Raw genomic sequence first — 20155 nt, forward strand, 5'->3', positions numbered from 1 at the left:
GGGGAGATTGTTGGAACAAAATGTGTTTAACAATGAACCTTAAAGAGTTTTGATGATAACAAGGTATTAAAAATTGTAAATTGGACTAGCTAATATTTGTTCAAAGTGTACAGGACCATAATTATAAAGTTACATCATCATTGGTTCTGAATGAGCAAATAAAGAGCAAAAGAAAATGAAGCTTAGATGATTCTGAAGGCAAAGCGCTCCTGAAGTCAAGCTGCTCCTGAAAGAAATGGCGCTCCTGAAGTAAAGCTGCTCCTAAAGAACAGTGCTTCTGAAGACAAGAGGTCCAGAAGCCACATCATCAGAAGCTGCACCATCAGAAGCTGCAGAAGTTGCTTCATCAGAAGCTGCATCATCAGAAGCTGCATCATCAGAAGCTGCCTCATCAGAAGTCATTTCACCAGAAGCTGAATCTCAACTGGATTTGCAAAAGATTCAAGAATTGAAGAATTATCAATGCAAAAGCTGTCTATTGGATTCGAAAACACAAACAAAGGATTAGTGGAGTTTTGCAACGGTCATTTCAAAGGTGTTTGAAGGCTTGTGCTTGCAATTTGGACGAAAGCGTTGACATTTTACTTTGTACGAATTGTACAACCACGTTCTCCACTACTCTGTTTTGTGTCCACGCTTCAAGATAAGAAAACAGCTCCAGAATACGGTCTCGCCTGCATATATGTTCCTTTGGATAAGGAATGGATTTCAAATTGGTTCTTCATAGGACAACAACCAAATCAGGCAAAAGATCATTGGTGAAAGATCAAGCTTCAATAACGACTCTTTGGTGCGCTGGCAATTTCACAACGTCTCTTTCACACCTCTATATAAAGGAGTGAAGACCTAGAGATTTGGTAATGCAAGAACGCTGAACGAAAGACTCACAAGATTTTCACAAGTACCAAACCTCTGCTGAAATTGTTCTGCATTCACTTAGAATTTCTGTGTCTCAAAGTCATATCTTAGAAATTCTTAAGTCCATTGAGTCTGTATCTGATTTGTATTGTGAGCACCTCTGATTGTATATCAAGTGTTCAACCTTAAACAATTTTCTGTGTAATTTTGTTTAGTTAGGAAGTCTCTTGCAGTTGTGCTTGAGCAGGAAGTCTCTTGATTGTGTTCTTGAGCAAAGGAAGTCTCTTGCTTGTGTGCTTGAGCATTGGAAGTCTCTTGCTTGTGTGCTTGAGCATTTGTAATCAGATATTACTCATAGTGAAATCTCCTTGGAAGTGCAAGGGGGACTGAACTACTTCCGGATTGTGGAAGGAACCAGTATAATTGCTTTGTGTCGTTCTTCTTCTCTCTCTCTCTGTTTTATTCCGCTGCATTTAGATTCTGATTATCACTTCAGAAGCTGTCTCACCTAGCTTCTGATCAGTGTGTTCAGTTTTTAGGAGAAACGAAGAATTTTTCAAAACACAATTCAACCCCCCTTCTTGTGTTTTTCTCACCTTCATACGGTGTAGATTCGTTCTTTTGGTGTGCCTAATTTGTCTTATGGTGTATGGCGTATCCTTAGCCCTCAGATCTAGGGTTTTGTGGGAGACGGATCAATCCAACGCCTCTGAGGCGTTTGGAGGATCCGAATCCACCAAAGACCTTGGGCTTGGGCCTCAGCTTGCTGCTTTTTTCGTTTTGCTTCCTGTTTTTGCTATTTCTACACTATTAATTGTTAGTTACATCCCTGCATGCTTATTTTTGCTTTATAAAAAGATCCTAAAATTTTTTTCTATGATTCTTGATCATTTTTTGGCATTTTTGTGATAATGTTGTGTGTTAAATCTTGGTAAAAAATATATGTGGTTTTTTTGTTAAGTGCTTATTATTTTGTTAAAAAAATTGTGAAGTTTCATATGCTCTTGAGTTTAAAAAAATTCTAAAAATTTCATATATGTTCTTGTTAACTTTGTGGTGTTTTGTGATGTTGTTTTGCACGTTAAAAATTGGTAAAAATAATGTGATAATTTTCTTGTTATTTTGTGATATTCTGTACTAAATTTTTTTGTGAAAATTGCTTGATTCTAGTTCCAATTTTTTTGATGAAAGTTTGTGACCTATACCACATGATTTTGTGAAGTTTTAGCTACTGTTTGTATGTGTTTTTTGCTGCATGTGTGTGAATTGGGTTTAATTGCTTGGATTGCAAGTTATGTTTGTGAATAAACGATGCCAATATGCCTAGATACATCATATTTCTTGACTTGAATGTGTCCTCATAATTCTCACTTTATTGATTACAATAAAGCCTTTGAAACCTTGTCATGATGTGAGGATTCTAGGTCATATACTTGTCTTGTTACCATGATAAATTTTAGGCATACTTTGCTAAGAGTTTAGTCATTTTTTTCCTTAGTTTTTTAGCTACTTTGCTTAATGTTCCTTTTGTTTATAATTTTCATGCTATTATGCCTCATCCTACTAACCATTCCCCTTCATATTTCATGCATCCCATAAGCCCCTCTCATCTCATATTCATCTTTATTTTTCTTGCAATTTAATTTGTACCAAGGCTTAGAATGTAAATACCTAGGGATTTTATAATATTTTTCTTATGCTTTTAATTCCTTGCAAGACCATAGCATGTAAACTAGGGCATGATGTAATAAGGACAATGGACTCTAATAATGTACACCGACACAAGCACCGACACATGCACACACATCACATAGATATTTTTAGATGTATGGCTAGGATATGAATGTTTAGATGAATGCTTAGGATTTACACTTAGAAAAATCATTTTCCGAAAAAATATGAACAACATCACTCAAACCATTTTCAAAATAAACCTTGGGATCAAAATCCCATTGTATTTTCTCTTTTATTTTCTTAAGTAAAATCCCAATGAATTTTAATCATACTCAGACCTTTTTGCAAAATTGACTAATTCAACCTCACATTTTTTTACAATCTCATGCCTTAAGGCCTCTCAATCTCCATTCTTCAAAATTCCAATTTTCAAACCTAAAATCAACCAACAAAAACAAAAACATTTTTGGAAGAGAACTACGGTGGATTTGATCCCTTAAACGGGTACGTAGGCAAGGACAAAATTCCTTCAATTCAAATAAAATAAAAATTCAAACACATTCTTCTCCCTCCAATTCTTCACTTAGTAAACCCTTAGGTGTAAATGTCATTTTTCAAATAGCATTTAAAAATAAAGCGCGCGCGTAGAAGGTAAAGACGGTTCCTATAGGATGCTATAGTCGTTATGGGTGTCTAACACCTTCCCGTAGCGAAAACAACTCCCGGACCTCGATTCTCAAGGGTTTTGCTTACTTTTTCCCTTCCCAAGAAAAAATGAGATATCACCGGTTAAAAAGGTTCAAACGTAATCAATGTTTGACACCCAAAAACCAAGATAAAACAGTTTCTCCAATAGAACCCACAAAATTCAAAAGTTGATCCCATAAAGCCTGCTTCAACGCCGTATCACATGGAGCATACACATTTGCAATCACAAAGTCTTGATTAGTTTGAATAACCGTGCCTCTAATTATCAAAACGTGAGGTAGCCTAGTCGTCGACCACACCTGAACAAAATTACAATCCCACATTGTTAATAAGCCCCCCGAAGCTCCATTTACAGATTGGAAAGAGTAACCCACCATAGTGTTTCCCCACATAGCCTTCACCAACACATCCTCCACTACACCCATTTTAGTCTCTTGTAAACAAAAAACAAACGGTTTTTTATCTAACACCATCCTCTTAACTTCACTTCGCTTCTCGACCCCTCCAAGACCCCTAATATTGTATGAAATTATCTTCATTGAGAACCAGACACCGCCCCACCACTCACACCCACAAACACCCCCTTATGGCAACCACTTACACTCCCTCCCGACACCCATGTTGACAAAATCCTCCCCACTTCCACTCAAAGACCACGCCTTCCCTCCTTAGACAAAACATTGAACCGGTTATTGCTATCCCCTTTATACTTAACACCAATCAATCCACCAATCCCTAAAGCATCTATCTCTGCCGTCTTAGGACCCCCTTGAACCGCTACCCAGTGTTCCCAGTCTTTATTAACAAATGAAATGGACGTACTTGGTGATATCTTTGAAGGTTGCTTCCCCTCCGTGCTTCTGTTTTTTGATGATCTAGCCAAGAGCCTAGCTTTACGTTCCTTTTCTTGCTTTGACAAAATTTTCAGAAGTTGCTTTCTATCCTTCGCGGGCATCCAAGCAATCCTTTTTAAATTCCGTGAAGAATGCCTAAAGACTCCTGCTAGTTTCTTTTTTCTTTTTTTTCTTTAGAGCTACCTTTGAAACATCCTTAAAAGAATCACTATTATTAAAAATAGTAGTAGTATCCTGCTGAAGCAAAGTGGCCCCCGTTTTAAATGAAGGAACCGAAACAATTGCAGTTTCAGCTATATAATTAGGCAATGGCGAGTCTTTACAGGCTGCTGCACTAAGTGCCATTTCCATAATATCTTTACCTCCCACTGAACCGTCATTGTTTTTTGCTTCAGACGCTAGCTTTTCCTCATGTTCCTTCCACTCCCTATGTATATCCTCAATCAAGTTATCAACGTCTCCGTCCAGCACATCTATATCACGTCCATTCACATTTTCATGCTCCTCATTGACATTGTCCTTTGGCGTAACAGAAACCTCCTCCGTTAAGAACGCATCCTCACCTAAATTACAACCCCACTCCTCCACTATTTTAATGAAGCATTTGCGTCCGTCCACGAATAATTCCACATTTTCATTCAAAACCTCCAAAGACTTTGTTGATAAGAGAATTCTAGCATAGTCTATTCTACCTTTGTCCAAAGTACAATCATCCGCTCTCACAAATCTGTCGCAACCTGATGTACACAGCTTGAAAAAATAAATGTTCCAAGCATGAAGCGGTGTACCATAAACGCGCACCCAGGCACCACGTTCATAGTTGCTGTCCTCGGACAACCATTGGTGGAAATCAGAAAATAATAAACGGAAGAAATCAATAGCATCATTGAAAATTTTCAACATATCACCATCGTCACGACATCAAAGAAACACTTTATCTCCTCCCATCGGAACCACTTCAACATTCTGAAAGCCCGCGTCGTTGACACGATGTTGTACAGACAAAATTGTTTCAGCTGCTCCCACCGTTGCAACGAAGCCATTACGAGCCCATTCTCTGTCCTCTTTATTTAAAGTATATTCCTTCACACCTCTTACCAATGATAGCCCTTGAGAAGTATGTGCATTTGTCTCCGGCTGATTACAATCTTTCTCTAACCCCGTTGATCTAGAGACTTTCCCACCGTCGTCTACATCCAAAACCACCACCTGCTGTCTCTTAATCACCTTCGGCCTCCCAACGCCTAGCTGCAACACCGGTGATTGCACTTTCTCCTCCCACACCCTCTGCGCCTTCCTCTCCCCACCCTCACCAACAACTAACACCTCCACGTTCCCCACCCTCACACTTTTTTCTCCCTCCCCTCTTCTTCCCACCTCCTTCGTCGACGCTCCCTCACCTTCTCTACTCCCTCCCCACCTAACCTAACCACCTCCTCCTTCCTTCCGTCACCTGCCACCGTAATCGTAGCTGACTTAGAAACTACCAGGGGTTTCCTATTGTTAGCTGCAAACCGATCAAACTTCGCTTCCCTAGCCCATACCCTTAAATGACCAAACCAGACATTATTCAGAGCTAAAGATAACTTATCTGAATTCTTGACGTTAGAAAAGCGTACAAAGCCATACACTTGTCCTCGAATGTTACATTGTCTAGCTATGAATATATCCGTCAACATACCACACACCTCGAACTGTTGTCTCAGAAGAAAAATAGGCAGGTATTCAGGGAAATTAGTGAAGTAATAAGAGACCTTATGTCCCATAATAGCGTTACCGGTGCAGCGTTGATCAGAAACATCGTGAATTGTTGCCAAACCATTCATGTTCGAACGTGCATTTTGAGAAGATTCACCCCTGCCTGAGTTGCCCAAAGATGAATTCGCTGCTGCCAAACCCTTTGCAGACCGATGAAGAACAGTAGAAGCCCTAGATTGTCGAACCTCCAGCCCATTACCTACACCATCGAGACCCTCTGAATCCCTCGAACTGTCCCGTCGTTCCTTGTCCGGTTGAGATGCTTTCCTCTTCCTTGACCTAACCACGGACCAGTCTCCCCCATCCCCCCCAATTTCTGCCACCCTGGCTGGACCCCTATCCCCCCCTCTCACCGCCGGTGAAATGCTCCGACGCGGTTGCCCTAGGGTTACCCTAGGTTGGCCGTCTCTCTCTAACGCTCCTAACTCTCTCATATTTTTTTAACGTTTCCCTTTGATGCATTGTTGAATCTATGCGCTCATGTATCTAGTTAGTATTTTTATAGGATGGTTGTGCGGATAAGTTATATTATTTGATCTCTCAAAAAAAAAAAGCTATATTATTTGAGACCGCTACGGTTTGTCTATTTTTGTTTTCCTTTTTGTATATTTAAGTTTTTCTATATCATATGCAAATTTGTACATGTTAAAATGTTCAAAATAGTATGTTCGTATTGAACTTGTACATTTTATATTAAATATAGGGAAATGTTAACGAGTGTCCTCGGGCACTCTTTAAGCACTTTAAATAGTAAGTTTTTGATGAAAAGTTGTGTAATGAATGCATTGGAAATTGTAATAATTGACTTTTTAAAAGAATAATTACTAAATTTAGAATGCTTAAAGAGTGCCCCAGGGGCACTTGTTAACAAGACCTTTAAATATATAACTTTTTAATAAATAATTGTTGTTTTTCAATTAAAAGTTATTACTTTTAATTCCATTAACACATGCAACATCGTACATATTAGACAAACCCTTGTATCTATATTACGATTGAGTGGCAGACAATGGGAGCTTTTTAAAAAATAAAAATGGGAGTTGCCTAGGGGCGCCGACTTAGTCGAAATTTCTACGTTCTTCTCGATGTTTTCCTCACTCCTACCTTAAAAAAAAAGACAAAAATGTAATGTTATATTTGATTTGAACCTTGAGAATGTAATGGCTTTTTATTTTATAATTAATTAAGTAAATGGTTGATATAAATATTCATAATTTTGTTTTTAGTCCTTACAAAAAAATTATAATTTTATATATTTATAATTTTATTGTCATTTAATCAATTAACCTTTTATTTTTAAATTTAATATTCTATGTAACAAATTATAAACAAAGAGATTAAGAAAATCAAATGTTTTTATCTAGATATAAGAGCAAATACATTTGACCTTTTGTAACCGAAAGAGTATTATTGAGTATTTTAATGTTTATTAACTTTATTGTTCGAAATAATTTTTTAACGTTAAAATTTTATATTTAACTCCAAGTCTAATCAAATATGACCAAATTTGTTTTTTTTATAGATGTTGGGAATAATATTTTAACGTTGAAATTTTATATTTAACTCCAAGTCTGATAAAATATGACCAAATTTGTTTTTTTTATAGACAAATTTAGTGGTTAAATTGTTAAGGCAAGATGAAAATATTAGCAGATTTTGAATTTTTGACTTCCATCTCAATCTCTTCAACATCCAAACTCGTACCATTTAACTATATATAACACATTTATAAACAAGTGTGACCGGACCTTTTTTTTACATAAATAAATTCAACTCATTTCATTAATAAGAGCAGTCGTAATACAAAATGACATATAATCATGAACTTGGGAGCTGACATAAGATAATGACAACTTGGTTTGCAAGTGGGCAACATTATTTCTTTGCCTCCTAATGAAACTTGTTTTAAAATTTTGCTGATTTAGAAGTGAAGCTTTGCAACCATTCAGGATAGCATAGAACGTGGAATTGGTGTTGAGATTTCTAGATATGTCGTCAACCAATTGCTTACAATCAAGTTCGATAGACACCAATGGAAACATCAAATTATCTAGCCAGTTTATCGCTTCTTTTAAACCTCTTGCTTCCGCCTCATTGGGTTGTGGGAGGACTTTAAACCATGTTGTATTCGCTCCCAATGTACTCCCTTGATCCCCTCTATGACACATCTTGACCCCATAGCATCATTGCTCCTTAAAAATTGTTATATCGACATTGCATTTTACTGCACCCTCAAGAGATTCTTTGTGATATAGGGGTTCTAATAACTAAAAGAATAGAGCTACAAGATCATCTGCAATTTTCAAATTCTCTTGTATAATATGCCATAGACCTGCTGCACTCCAAACTTGTTCAATTTTTGCACATCCAAAAAAGACATGTCAGTCGTTATCATATAAGCTCTCATAGTGCACACATCGATCACTACAATAGACACCGCAAGTTTGAAGCTTATGTTTCGTTGGTAGGCTTCCTTTAGTTGCCTTCTGATGTAAATGATTATGCAAGTGTACCAAGTAATAAAGTGATTAGTAGAGTATCATATCCACAGGGATTGTACAAACAGTTCGCGTTACTTATTTTTTGTTAACGATATAATAAAAGAGTAAAGGGTTATACATTTGCAATTTTTATCTGTTTTGGTTGCAGCAAAGTAAGTAACGGTTAGGATTCTTTGAATCTCCCTATTGATGACAGGTCATCTTACGTTATTTTGGCATGTTTTTCAGTTATTTTCAGTAGGATTTAGCAGCGAAAAGGAGGAGTATTAGAACGATTGCCTATGATTTTGGGACTTTTATAATGTTTTCAATATTTGAGTTTGTAATTCTAGTTTTCCCGAAACAGCAATTTCAGGGGTATTGAAGTAATTCACGAAGAAATCATGCAAATCGACAAATCAAGAACATCCGAAGAATTACGAAGATTCAAAGAAACAGAGAATGAAGATTCAAGAGGCCTCAGAAGACTTACAAATGGGAGGAATTATGTTCCCAAGTCCTGAGGCAAGTTATTTGAAGACGAAGACTTAAAACGACAGAAAATCAGAGAATTTGGGCCCAGGAAAGAGGTGTCATGCGCATAGGGCATTGTTCATGCGCCTAGGGCATTGCTTTTGCCATACACCCATGCGCTAGGCATGCTAACAATATGCCTCGAGCGCCTGAAAACTCGGGGCACAATTGTCTTTTCATGTTATTATTTTGGGTAAAGCCTGCACTTTTAGCCCAAACCCAGGTAGAAACTCTCACTATAAATATCAGTCTTCCTCATTCAGAATTTCTCATTCAGAACTGTGGCAAATCAAGAGGAATGCAACTTTGGAGCTTCAGGAGAGTTTCTATCTTCTCCTTGATTTTCTAGGGTATGTTTTTATCTTCAGTAATTTGTTTTTAGTTGCCATGTGTAACTAAACCTTTTTAGGTTAGAATTCTAAGATGAACATCTGTATATTTTTGTTGGATATTTATTTAAATTAATTTGTCATTTATTAGGAAGTAGTTTTATTTCTGTGAGAGGTGAAACCCTAGATTAGGTACTTAGGTTGTGACAGGACCTAATATTGCTATCACTAACTGGATGCTTATATCTTGATATTTATATCCCTTTACTGATAACTATCTGTCTAGGAAGTAAGTGATTATTAACTAGCCAAAGATACCATAGGAATTGTTGACCCTAGACGTAGGTACCCATTGGCTAGAACCCATTGGGTCGTGTGGTGCATTACCGAAGCAAGGAATTAACTAGTTAGTAATTATGGAAACAAATACCTAGCTGTCTGACTTAAAACTATAACCTAGTAAGACCATTCTCTTGAAACCCTTAGTGAGGTAGACATAGATTAGGGCTTCCCGTTTGTAGAGCTACTAAGTAAGCTTAGAGAGAGTGTGATATGAGTGTTCTATGGATACTACATAGACATAACTCAGGTTATGACTCAGTTTTGCATCCACAAAATTTTCTCTTTGAAAGTATCTAGCTTTGAACACTTTTGCAACTATAGTATCATGGTTAGATTTTAATCTCCAACCTTACTACCCTAGCATTACCAAATTGAAACAATATATATTTTGAAAATACATACCACCATATTCTTTCCTCATTGTGAATCTCTCCCACCTTAACTAATTGATACCTTTCCCAGTCAGTCAATTCAACCCCCCACCAAAAATGAATTCAACATTTTTTTAATCTCCTAACCTAAAGTTATCGAAAGTAGGAATGAACTCATAATCGAAATCGATTTAGCTACTGATTTAATAAGTACCTCTCCTCCAACTCTAGATAAGTGCTTTCCTAACTAATTTTGTATTTGATAGAAATTTGGCAAGTGAACCAAAACTATCGAAGTAATAAATAAATTCGTATCCACGAGGACTGTTGTTAATTCCTTCTTAGCAATTTCGTTATAAAAAAGGATGTATTAAATTCAATGGTTGCCCTAGGCAGTTGAATTGGTTTTTGTAAAATAAAAATGATTAAAACAATAAAACATAGGTTTTTAGAAAATTAGAGAGAAGTATGGTTAAGACCTTCGAATCCTCTGAAGCTCTCTTATGGTAATTTGCACTCCTAATTCAAGCAATGATTATCTAATTCAACGACAGATTAACACATTAATTCTACCCAATCTCTTGACCTAGAATTCTCCCCGCAAGTAACAACCCCTTAATCTCTTAAGCGAATTCGAAACCGTTGGAGGTTTTAACAGAACGTTAATCCCTATGTCATAACCTAATAATGATCTATCTCTAGCTTGATTACTTAGGTTAAACATATCACCTAGTTCAGAATTAAAAGCCAGGGCTAGTGGTCATTCAAGTTCTCAGATCAATTTGCAGATTTATCAAGCTAGAGCTAGTAGTCAATAATAAACATACAAAAAGCATTAAGCACAAGATGATATGAATTAAAACTAGACTTTCATTGATATTCAAAGGAGTTAAACAAATTAAAGTTCCCATAAGATTACATCAGATTCATCTAAGTCTCAACCACAAAGAGATTAGTTACTCATAGCTAAAGTACAAGATAACTAACATAAAAACAAGGATTCATACATGTATTGGATGATTGACTATGAGTTGTGATGGTCTCCCACCAGATCTCTGCAGCCTCCGCTCCAAATATGCCTTTTTCTCTCTAAATTCGTGAACCCCTAGGTCAAAAACGTGATTTTCTATAAATAGGCTTCTCAAAATCGGCCCCCGAGTCCAAAAAATCGGGGCCCAAACGCGCAAAAACACTCCCTGGAAAACTGGAAATCGGGGCCCGAACTCCTAAAATCGGGGCCCGATTTTTTACGTGTGCAAAATGGCTTCAGGAGGCAGAAATTCGGCGCCCGAATTAGCTTTTGCTGGCAACTTGAAAACTTCATTCTTTGTGTGCTTTTAGCTTCATAATCTTGATGAATCACCCTAAAACTTACATGAAAAATGTCTACAAAACTAGTCATGACAACATGTCATCACAACCCCAAACTTGCATCGTTACTTGTCCTCAAGGAACAAACTTAAAATGAAAAATAACAGTCAAATAACACTTACCCCGCCAAGATTTTGTCAAAAGTTCATCTCCCTTTTTAGCAAATGATGAGCTAACTTGCTTAATAACAGCCATTCCAAAACTTCTCGCAACAGTATTGAAATTTAGCATGGTTCACACAGTCGACATGCAAACTACTATATTACCAAGACTTGAAAAGTTTCTAAGCATCAATCAAAGTCAATACTCTGTACACACTTTTAAGGACTTTTTAGGTTATAACGGGGCTTAGGTTAGGGGTGGGATCATTTGGAAAGTAGGTTTAAGAAAAATAACGAAGTTAGACATCATCCTACGGATCTAAAATACACCACGCACCATAACATCATATAACAAAGAAACCTGGGGATTAGAGAAAACTTTTAATGAATGAAACAAATGATCACTGTTTGTCTTTAAGCATTTTTTTTAACTGAAAATTTGATGATTCAGCTTATATTTACCATGCTTATTTTTTTTTCTTTCTTTTTTTACACAAAGTGATTCTTTTTTCTTTCTCTAGTACCCCTACCCCAAACTTAGAGTGTTGCTAGTTCCAAGAGCAACCCCAAACTTGAACTTTTCAATCATAACAAATATAACCATGTCTAACTCCAACAAACTATTGGGTAAATTCCTAAGGTCTCTAGGCTTGTAATGTGGTTAGTCATCGAAACAATGGGTCTAAATTCTAGTGGCTCAACTTGGCTTAAACAAAGGATAATTCAATATAAACAAAGGTGGGCTACAAAGGCTCAAGGTACAAGCAATTTGCCTTAGTGTGTACAAAACATAACCAATCAATAGCAGAGAAAAATCGAAAGCCCTAGAAATAGTATCCACATGGAAACACTCATATATGTAAAAAATTGAAAAATAAAATTTTGGCCATAATCTTACAAGTTGAGGTTTCTGGAAGTTGTGGCTACCTAAGCATCATCTTGCCGTACACTTCCCGTTGAAAATTCTATGCAAGCAACCACCTCCTTTGAACTTTTGACAAAACATTGGTGAAACCTTTGTTACTGAACTGGTAAATTTCAAGAAAAGTCAATTCATTAATAACAAACAAGTTCAGATGCATTACAAAATAGGGGAATCATAAAATCATAAACCAGACACTTCTCAAGTTGACTCCATACAAAAGTTCATGCAAAAGGAAATAACATAAACAAATAACAAAGCGGGGAAAAGGATGGGTTGCCTCCCATTAAGCGCTTTCTTTTACGTCATTGAGCTTGACGCTTCAGCCACTGTTAGGGTGGCAAAAATGATAGAAGGAATATATCACCCTTCTTCTTCCTCTTGTTTGGTAGGAATTTCATGAACTTGGCACAAAGAAGAAGATGCTCCCATGCTCCCACCAATAGACTTCTTAAAATTGTGACCTCCCACCTTAGAAAAGAATGAGTCTCTTCTTGCAAATGAATGTTTTCTTGCATCTCCATTGATTGAGTCTCCATTGTAAGGTATAAATCGACACGCCTCACCCGTGGCTTTTCTTCTATGTTGGTACTTTTATTTTTCAAATGTTCAGCTTGCACCATGATGGTATGTCGCTTCATCTCAACCTCAACCAAATGTTTTTCACACTCATCTACTTTCTCAACAAGATCACCACACTGAACCTCAAACTTATCAAATGAAACTCGATTTAACATCAAGAATTCATCTAAAATAGTTTGAAGTTGAGAGTTATAATCTACGCTGATCACTTTCTGCTCTTCTTTAACTATGAATTGCTCCTCACAAAAGAGACCACCATGATAACGTCCACAAAATTCGCAAGTCATACTCAATCTTGTTTCCAAATCCTTTATATGCTCAGAGATCATCCATTTTTCATAACGAAGGATACCGATCTCTTCAGAATCAAGCAGTAGACTATCCCACATTGCTACAAAACTCAGATAAACCTTTCAGTAGCAATGCACAAAGAAATAGATATGACGAACATAAATCATAATTTTTTTATATATATAAACAAAAATATAAATGGCAGAAATCCTAAATAATAACGAAATTGCCTCGTTGAAATAATTCAACAGTCCCCGGCAACAGCGCCAAAAACTTGATAGAAATTTGGCAAGTGAACCAAAACTATCGAAGTAATAAATAAATTCGTATCCACGAGGACTGTTGTTAATTCCTTCTTAGCAATTTCGTTATAAAAAAGGATGTATTAAATTCAATGGTTGCCCTAGGCAGTTGAATTGGTTTTTGTAAAATAAAAATGATTAAAACAATAAAACATAGGTTTTTAGAAAATTAGAGAGAAGTATGGTTAAGACCTTCGAATCCTCTGAAGCTCTCTTATGGTAATTTGCACTCCTAATTCAAGCAATGATTATCTAATTCAACGACAGATTAACACATTAATTCTACCCAATCTCTTGACCTAGAATTCTCCCCGCAAGTAACAACCCCTTAATCTCTTAAGCGAATTCGAAACCGTTGGAGGTTTTAACAGAACGTTAATCCCTATGTCATAACCTAATAATGATCTATCTCTAGCTTGATTACTTAGGTTAAACATATCACCTAGTTCAGAATTAAAAGCCAGGGCTAGTGGTCATTCAAGTTCTCAGATCAATTTGCAGATTTATCAAGCTAGAGCTAGTAGTCAATAATAAACATACAAAAAGCATTAAGCACAAGATGATATGAATTAAAACTAGACTTTCATTGATATTCAAAGGAGTTAAACAAATTAAAGTTCCCATAAGATTACATCAGATTCATCTAAGTCTCAACCACAAAGAGATTAGTTACTCATAGCTAAAGTACAAGATAACTAACATAAAAACAAGGATTCATACATGTATTGGATGATTGACTATGAGTTGTGATGGTCTCCCACCAGATCTCCGCAGCCTCCGCTCCAAATATGCCTTTTTCTCTCTAAATTCGTGAACCCCTAGGTCAAAAACGTGATTTTCTATAAATAGGCTTCTCAAAATCGGCCCCCGAGTCCAAAAAATCGGGGCCCAAACGCGTAAAAACGCTCCCTGGAAAATTGGAAATCGGGGCCCGAACTCCTAAAATCGGGGCCCGATTTTTTACGTGTGCAAAATGGCTTCAGGAGGCAGAAATTCGGCGCCCGAATTAGCTTTTGCTGGCAACTTGAAAACTTCATTCTTTGTGTGCTTTTAGCTTCATAATCTTGATGAATCACCCTAAAACTTACATGAAAAATGTCTACAAAACTAGTCATGACAACATGTCATCAGTATTCTCTTGCAAATAAGTTCTTGGATATGATTAAACACAACCCTCTTCTTTCTTCCCACCATCAACAGTAAGCCCAATTATTTTCCAGAACATATACTCTCTGATACTTGTAAAATGCTCTTCGTAGTCACACTTCTCGCCTGATCAGTGTTCTTACTGAAAAATATTTCTGACTTTTGAAAATTTATTGCCTGCCTTGACGCCTCTTCATATTTCTTACGGGACTCCGATAAGGTTTCTGCTTCCTTTTCATTTGCCCTGCATAATAGAAAACAACCGTCAGCAAATAATAATTGAGTCAGGAGTGGAGCTCCCCCGACACAGAGACTGCGGATATCCCCACGGGCTTATAGTCTTTTTGAACGACTGATAGTCCTTCAACACAAATAATAAAGAGATACGGGGATATTGGATCCACCTATTGTAAGCCTCTACTGGGATCTTGTAAACCAATACCATCATCGTTTACAAGCACTTGATACTTCACATTAGTCATACACAATCCCATCCATTTCACCCATTTCTCGTCGAATCCCATCTTCCTCGTCAAACCTCGGACAATACTCTAACTTACTTTGTCATATGCTTTACTGATATCAATCTTAAGTGTGATTTCCCCTTTCCTACCTTTGGACTTACACTCCATGTGATTTATAAGTATAAGTATGTAGTAATTTTGATCCAAGAGATTTTCTTTATTTTTGTTGAATCACTGTTATCTTGCAACTAAATATTAGGACAATTAAATTTAAATCGTAACTAATGAAATATAAAAAATAAATTGCTTTCAAATGTTTGAACGTTTGGTATTATTTCAACCAATCTATTATTTAAAAAAAATGTAACTTTTCACTCATATTGAGTATCACTCTATGTTACTTCATAATTTTGATTTTGGTTTAAAAGTCCCAACATATACCATACCATATATTGACTAATAAGAAATTCAAAATTGCTCATATTACTTCTAAATTTCCTCTTTAACACCTTAATATCATTGCACAGAGTTTTTATTTTTGTTTTATATGTTAGATTTTTTGTTTAAATTGATAAAATGTCAGTGTTTAATGTTTATGTAAATGTTGATGTTTTTTGTAGCAAATGATCAAATGATTGCTTGTTTGCAATGTGAAAGTTGTTTAAACTAAGCTTAACTTCAATGCAGTGGTTTAAAAGTTGAACAACAGAATGATCAATGTTTTGTATTTTGAATTCCAAGTGTTTGATGTAATGCCTGAAAGAATTTTTCATTGTTTTTTGTTGTATAAATATGTCTGAAAACCCAACCCACAAAGGCGCCGACAAGGAGAGTGGTTGAGAACCTTGTTACTAAAAGGGGACGGGGTTGTAAGAGTGTCATGGAGGGACCTCACAACGGGTGTGTACCAGGTTTTGGACCCTCATTAGGACGAGTACTATGTTACTGAGAAGCATAACTAGAAAGCTATTGACGATCACAACCAGGATGAGGAGGTTAAACAACCTGAGCAAAATGGCTCACCGACAGCCCCATTGACACTTGATGCTTTTCCTATGGTCCCTTATGATTTGTCACTTCTACTGTCATTCGGTAACCATGTCACTTGCAATATTTGGAGCGACATTGAAGTAAGTATAATTATATTTATTTGTTGTTCAACTGTTTATTTTAATTAATATATTTTTTAACAATTTGTTTTTTGTTTTGTTTTTATATTTCAGACTCAAGAGTGTGTGCTAAAGGCAATCACACATGGGAGGAAGATTTTTACACTTACATTCCCACCAGACCATTTCGACTAGTTCTGGAATCCAGTCTAGGCATACGATCTTTACCCACTTCTTCATACTGTGTTCAAGACCATCATCAGTGCCATGTTTTCCGCATGGTCAGAGAGGTGGCATGAGGAGACCAACAACTTTCATCTTCATGTTGGGGGAGATGAATGTGCTTGCTCCTTTAGAGTCTTAGTTTAAGTTTTGATGATGTTTGTTAGGTTAATGTTTTGTCCTTAATTAATTGGTTAGTTACAATATTGTGAAGCACCCTAGTTTGTTTATATCTCAAACTCTATGATGATGTCTTACCTACCTTTGCATTAGTATCAAGTTAGGTGTACCTTGTATAGCCTTTTGATTCGATTTAAATGTCTGCTTTGCAAAATTTGAATTGATCCATTGTGACCTTCAGATGTTTATTTCTTGTTCATTATTTCAACCATATTTATAGTGGTTCCTCTAATTGTCTTTGCTATGGGGTACATCCAGGGCCGACCCTAGGGCATAGCGGGAGTGCAACGACCTAGGGCCCATGCGGATAGGGGCCCCAAATTTTTTTAAGGTGGGGGGGTGTATATAGAAATATTTGGTTTTCAGGGGTATATATAGCAAAACTCTTAAAAATGCCCCAAACATTATCATGATTAAGGGCTAGGCTGAAATCTGTTAATCTTTTTGTCCATTTTGGCTCGATTTGCTATATATACCCCATGTAGCACAAACATTTCTATATACACCCTCCTATAAAAAAATTTGGTTGTTCTTAATAATGTGCTAAAAAATTTAATATCGAAGAAATTGGTCATATTTTTTTGGGCCCTTTGATCCTAATAGTATGCCTCACTAATATTAAAAATATCAGTGATATTTATTATCCAAGAAATTGGGATAATTTTCATAACAAAGCAAATTCTATTTTAGTTGAAAATTGACCTACTAGAGAAATTAATCTTAATCTTGTCTTCTAAAGATTCCAAAAAATAAATTATATCAATATAGTAATGTCGACTTTGTTGAATTGATCGAAAGAATTGCAAAATTGAATTTGATAATGCAAGATCATGCGAAACACATTCATCATTATGAAACCAATGTGAGATCACTACAAAAAAAACGATGTGAGACGCATCAACTTTTTTGTTTTGTTGTTCTTTTTATCAATAGCTGCATTTGACATACGATGTTTTGGGGTGCTAAAATTTCAGTCTACTTTGCATGTGCTATTGTTCTCTACTTCTACGGTATTTTATTTTGTTTTTGTGTCTATAGAGTATTTTATTTATTTTGCAGATGTTGTCTAAAAAAATATTTACTTGGTAGTGGAAAGCGAAATAAAAAAACGAAATGAAGAGCTAATAAAAACACAACAATGAGCTAAAAAAAATTTATGATGTATTATGTAAGTGTTCTTTTCTCATATTATGCCTAAGGCCCGTAAAACTCTAGGAACGGCCCTAGGTATGTCCACTCTTCGTAGAAATATCTATGACTTTCCATTATGATTGAATATTTGCAGAATATGCTACAATGTTTGACTACAAGCAATTAATTAATGAATCTTTTCACTCTTTAACCCAAAAGATGACCGAGGCCCTAAACTACTTATAACAAGATCACCCGTTTTCCCTAGAATTCCACGGTGTCAAGGATCTACCTTTTTAGAGTAGGAGTCATGGGGTATCTTTTGTAGGGGTGTACGTGGGTCGGTTTGGGGGTTGGGTTTGGCCAAACCCAAGACCCGAACCATATAAGATACTTCGATTTGGGTGAGCTAAAGTAACCACCCGTTACGTTATTGGGTTGGGTTGGGTTGGGAAAACCTACTAATTTATGGTTTTGGTTGGGTAATAATGGGTTACCCATTTTTTTTCCTTCAGATTTTTTGTTAAATTAAATGACTAAATGATGACTCCTCATGTATTTTCATAAAAAATACTTAAATTTTTAATTTTTTTAAAAAAAATTGTGTAACCTATTTTCACTATATTTCAGCATCATAAAATAATAAATGATAATATCAAATAATAAATTTCATCATAAAATACTAGAAACAAACTAAAGTTGCATGACATAAAATTGCATCAGCATCAAAATAACCAAAAAATGCAACATCCTAATTTGTAACTCTAACATGTTTTAATTTTCAATATAGATGATACCTTGTATCAATTTTGAAAACTAGACTTGATTTATAACAAAAACTTTTGGTATTCTCCTTCGTTTCTATGAAAATAAAAATTAAAATATGGGTAGTATTGAGTAAGTGGGTTTTTTGGGTCAGGGTCTGGTTTTACCTGAAACCCATTATTTTTTATGGGTTTTTACATTTTTTAAAACCATACCCACCCAATGACCCAACCCAACCCACTTTTTTGGATCGGTTTAACCGGGTTTTCCGGGTTGACCCAACCCATGTACCCTAATCTTTTGCTTCTTTGTGGTTTTCTTTCATCATTGTTGAGTTTATACCTACCCAACCTCCCTCTTTGTACTAGATCTTTGAGTGCATCTTTTAGTTATACACATTCTTCTATTGTGGGACATTGACCTCAATGGAAATGGAAGAAGTGGTCCATGTTGCTCCAGGCTCTTCTACGAACCTTGCGCGGGTGCTTGCTACCTTTTTCTTTAAACTCTGCATCGATGCAATCCCTTAGCATGCAACCTCGGGTAACCATAAGAGGTGTATGATTGGAATATTTTTGTTTCACCTGAAGATTTAGGTTGGTATTAACGATTCCACAGGCTTTTCTCCTTGACCCATGTCTTCTGTCGGGGCTGAATTCCCTCTCGAGATCACTGAAGTGTGTCATGAAGCTTATATGGAAGTTCGTTCAAGAGTTGATTAACTAAAGTTGTAGAGCCTCGAACCAGGTCTCGACTTCTCCTTGCAACATTAGTACGAGTAGTTTACACTTCGCCGACTCATGTACCCCTCAAAAGAAATTGTGAGAAGACATAATATAAAATAAAAATAAATTTCATATCAGAATGCATAATATAAAATAAAAATTGTGGGTTTGACAAAATGAATAACTATATAAATTAAATTGAATTCACATTCAATATTCGGTGTACAGAAAGCACGAGTTCCTAGCGTTGATTGGGTATGAATAAGGACTAAGGAAGTAGTCGATTAGTTAAGAACTATAAGAAGACATTCTTCCATGGTTAAAAATAAGAAAAACGAGTGTGCGTGTTCCAGAGAGAAAGGCCCATGTGAGTTAATTTAGTAAACAATTTTAAGCTTTTGTTTTTAAAAAATAGATGGTTGAGATTTGGTGTTAAACTAAAGTTTGACACCTGATATCAACGGATTCTGACTATATATATATATATATATATATATATATATATATATATAAGATAAACCAAGAATGAGTTTAACAACATGAAGAGACTGAGAAATCCCAACTACGTTGGCATCAACAAGAAGCCTATACAAATCTGCAAAAAACAAAAAGAATGAATGTGCGATTTCACTCACAACATCCATGTAGTAACAAAAAATAGCAAAGTACATAAACCTTCATGTTCCAGACCGACATAAAGCCTAATGCAAAAAGCCCAACAAGACCAATGCATAAAGTACATAAACCTTCAAAGTTAAGGCCATTATCTCACACGGAGAAGCCCCATGAAGGTGCACGTCAATTCCTGTGCACGTCACTGCAAAACTCGGAGACAGTTAACATTTTCCACAACTATATAAGCGTGAATTAGCGTCATGCTGAGGTACACTTTCATTCTCACCCATTTTCGCACACTTTCCACCTCTTCCACATACT

The 20155-nt window shown here is 36.1% G+C and overlaps 1 protein-coding gene across 1 annotated transcript; it reads right to left on the minus strand.

Annotated features, from left to right (window-relative positions):
* Positions 1 to 3886: 3886 nt before the first annotated feature.
* LOC146955168 (uncharacterized) lies at positions 3887 to 4997 on the minus strand. The gene is made up of 2 exons (XM_085747915.1): positions 4278 to 4997; positions 3887 to 4183 (listed from the first exon to the last, which is right to left on the minus strand). The coding sequence occupies exons 1-2, from the start codon at positions 4995 to 4997 to the stop codon at positions 3887 to 3889; spliced, it is 1017 nt and encodes a 338-aa protein (XP_085604041.1).
* Positions 4998 to 20155: the final 15158 nt, after the last annotated feature.

The sequence above is a fragment of the Medicago sativa genome, chromosome 1, assembly GCF_051527215.1.
Source record: "Medicago sativa cultivar Bolivia chromosome 1, Bolivia_mono, whole genome shotgun sequence".
NCBI lineage: Eukaryota > Viridiplantae > Streptophyta > Magnoliopsida > Fabales > Fabaceae > Medicago > Medicago sativa.

Excerpts from the sequence above, each read along its gene's own strand:
- LOC146955168 (XM_085747915.1), bottom strand. The coding sequence starts at position 4,997 with ATGTTGAAAATTTTCAATGATGCTATTGATTTCTTCCGTTTATTATTT. Across the intron at positions 4,184-4,277 it reads CTTTTAAGGATGTTTCAAAG|GATAGAAAGCAACTTCTGAA; the intron begins GTAGCTCTAAAG and ends ATGCCCGCGAAG.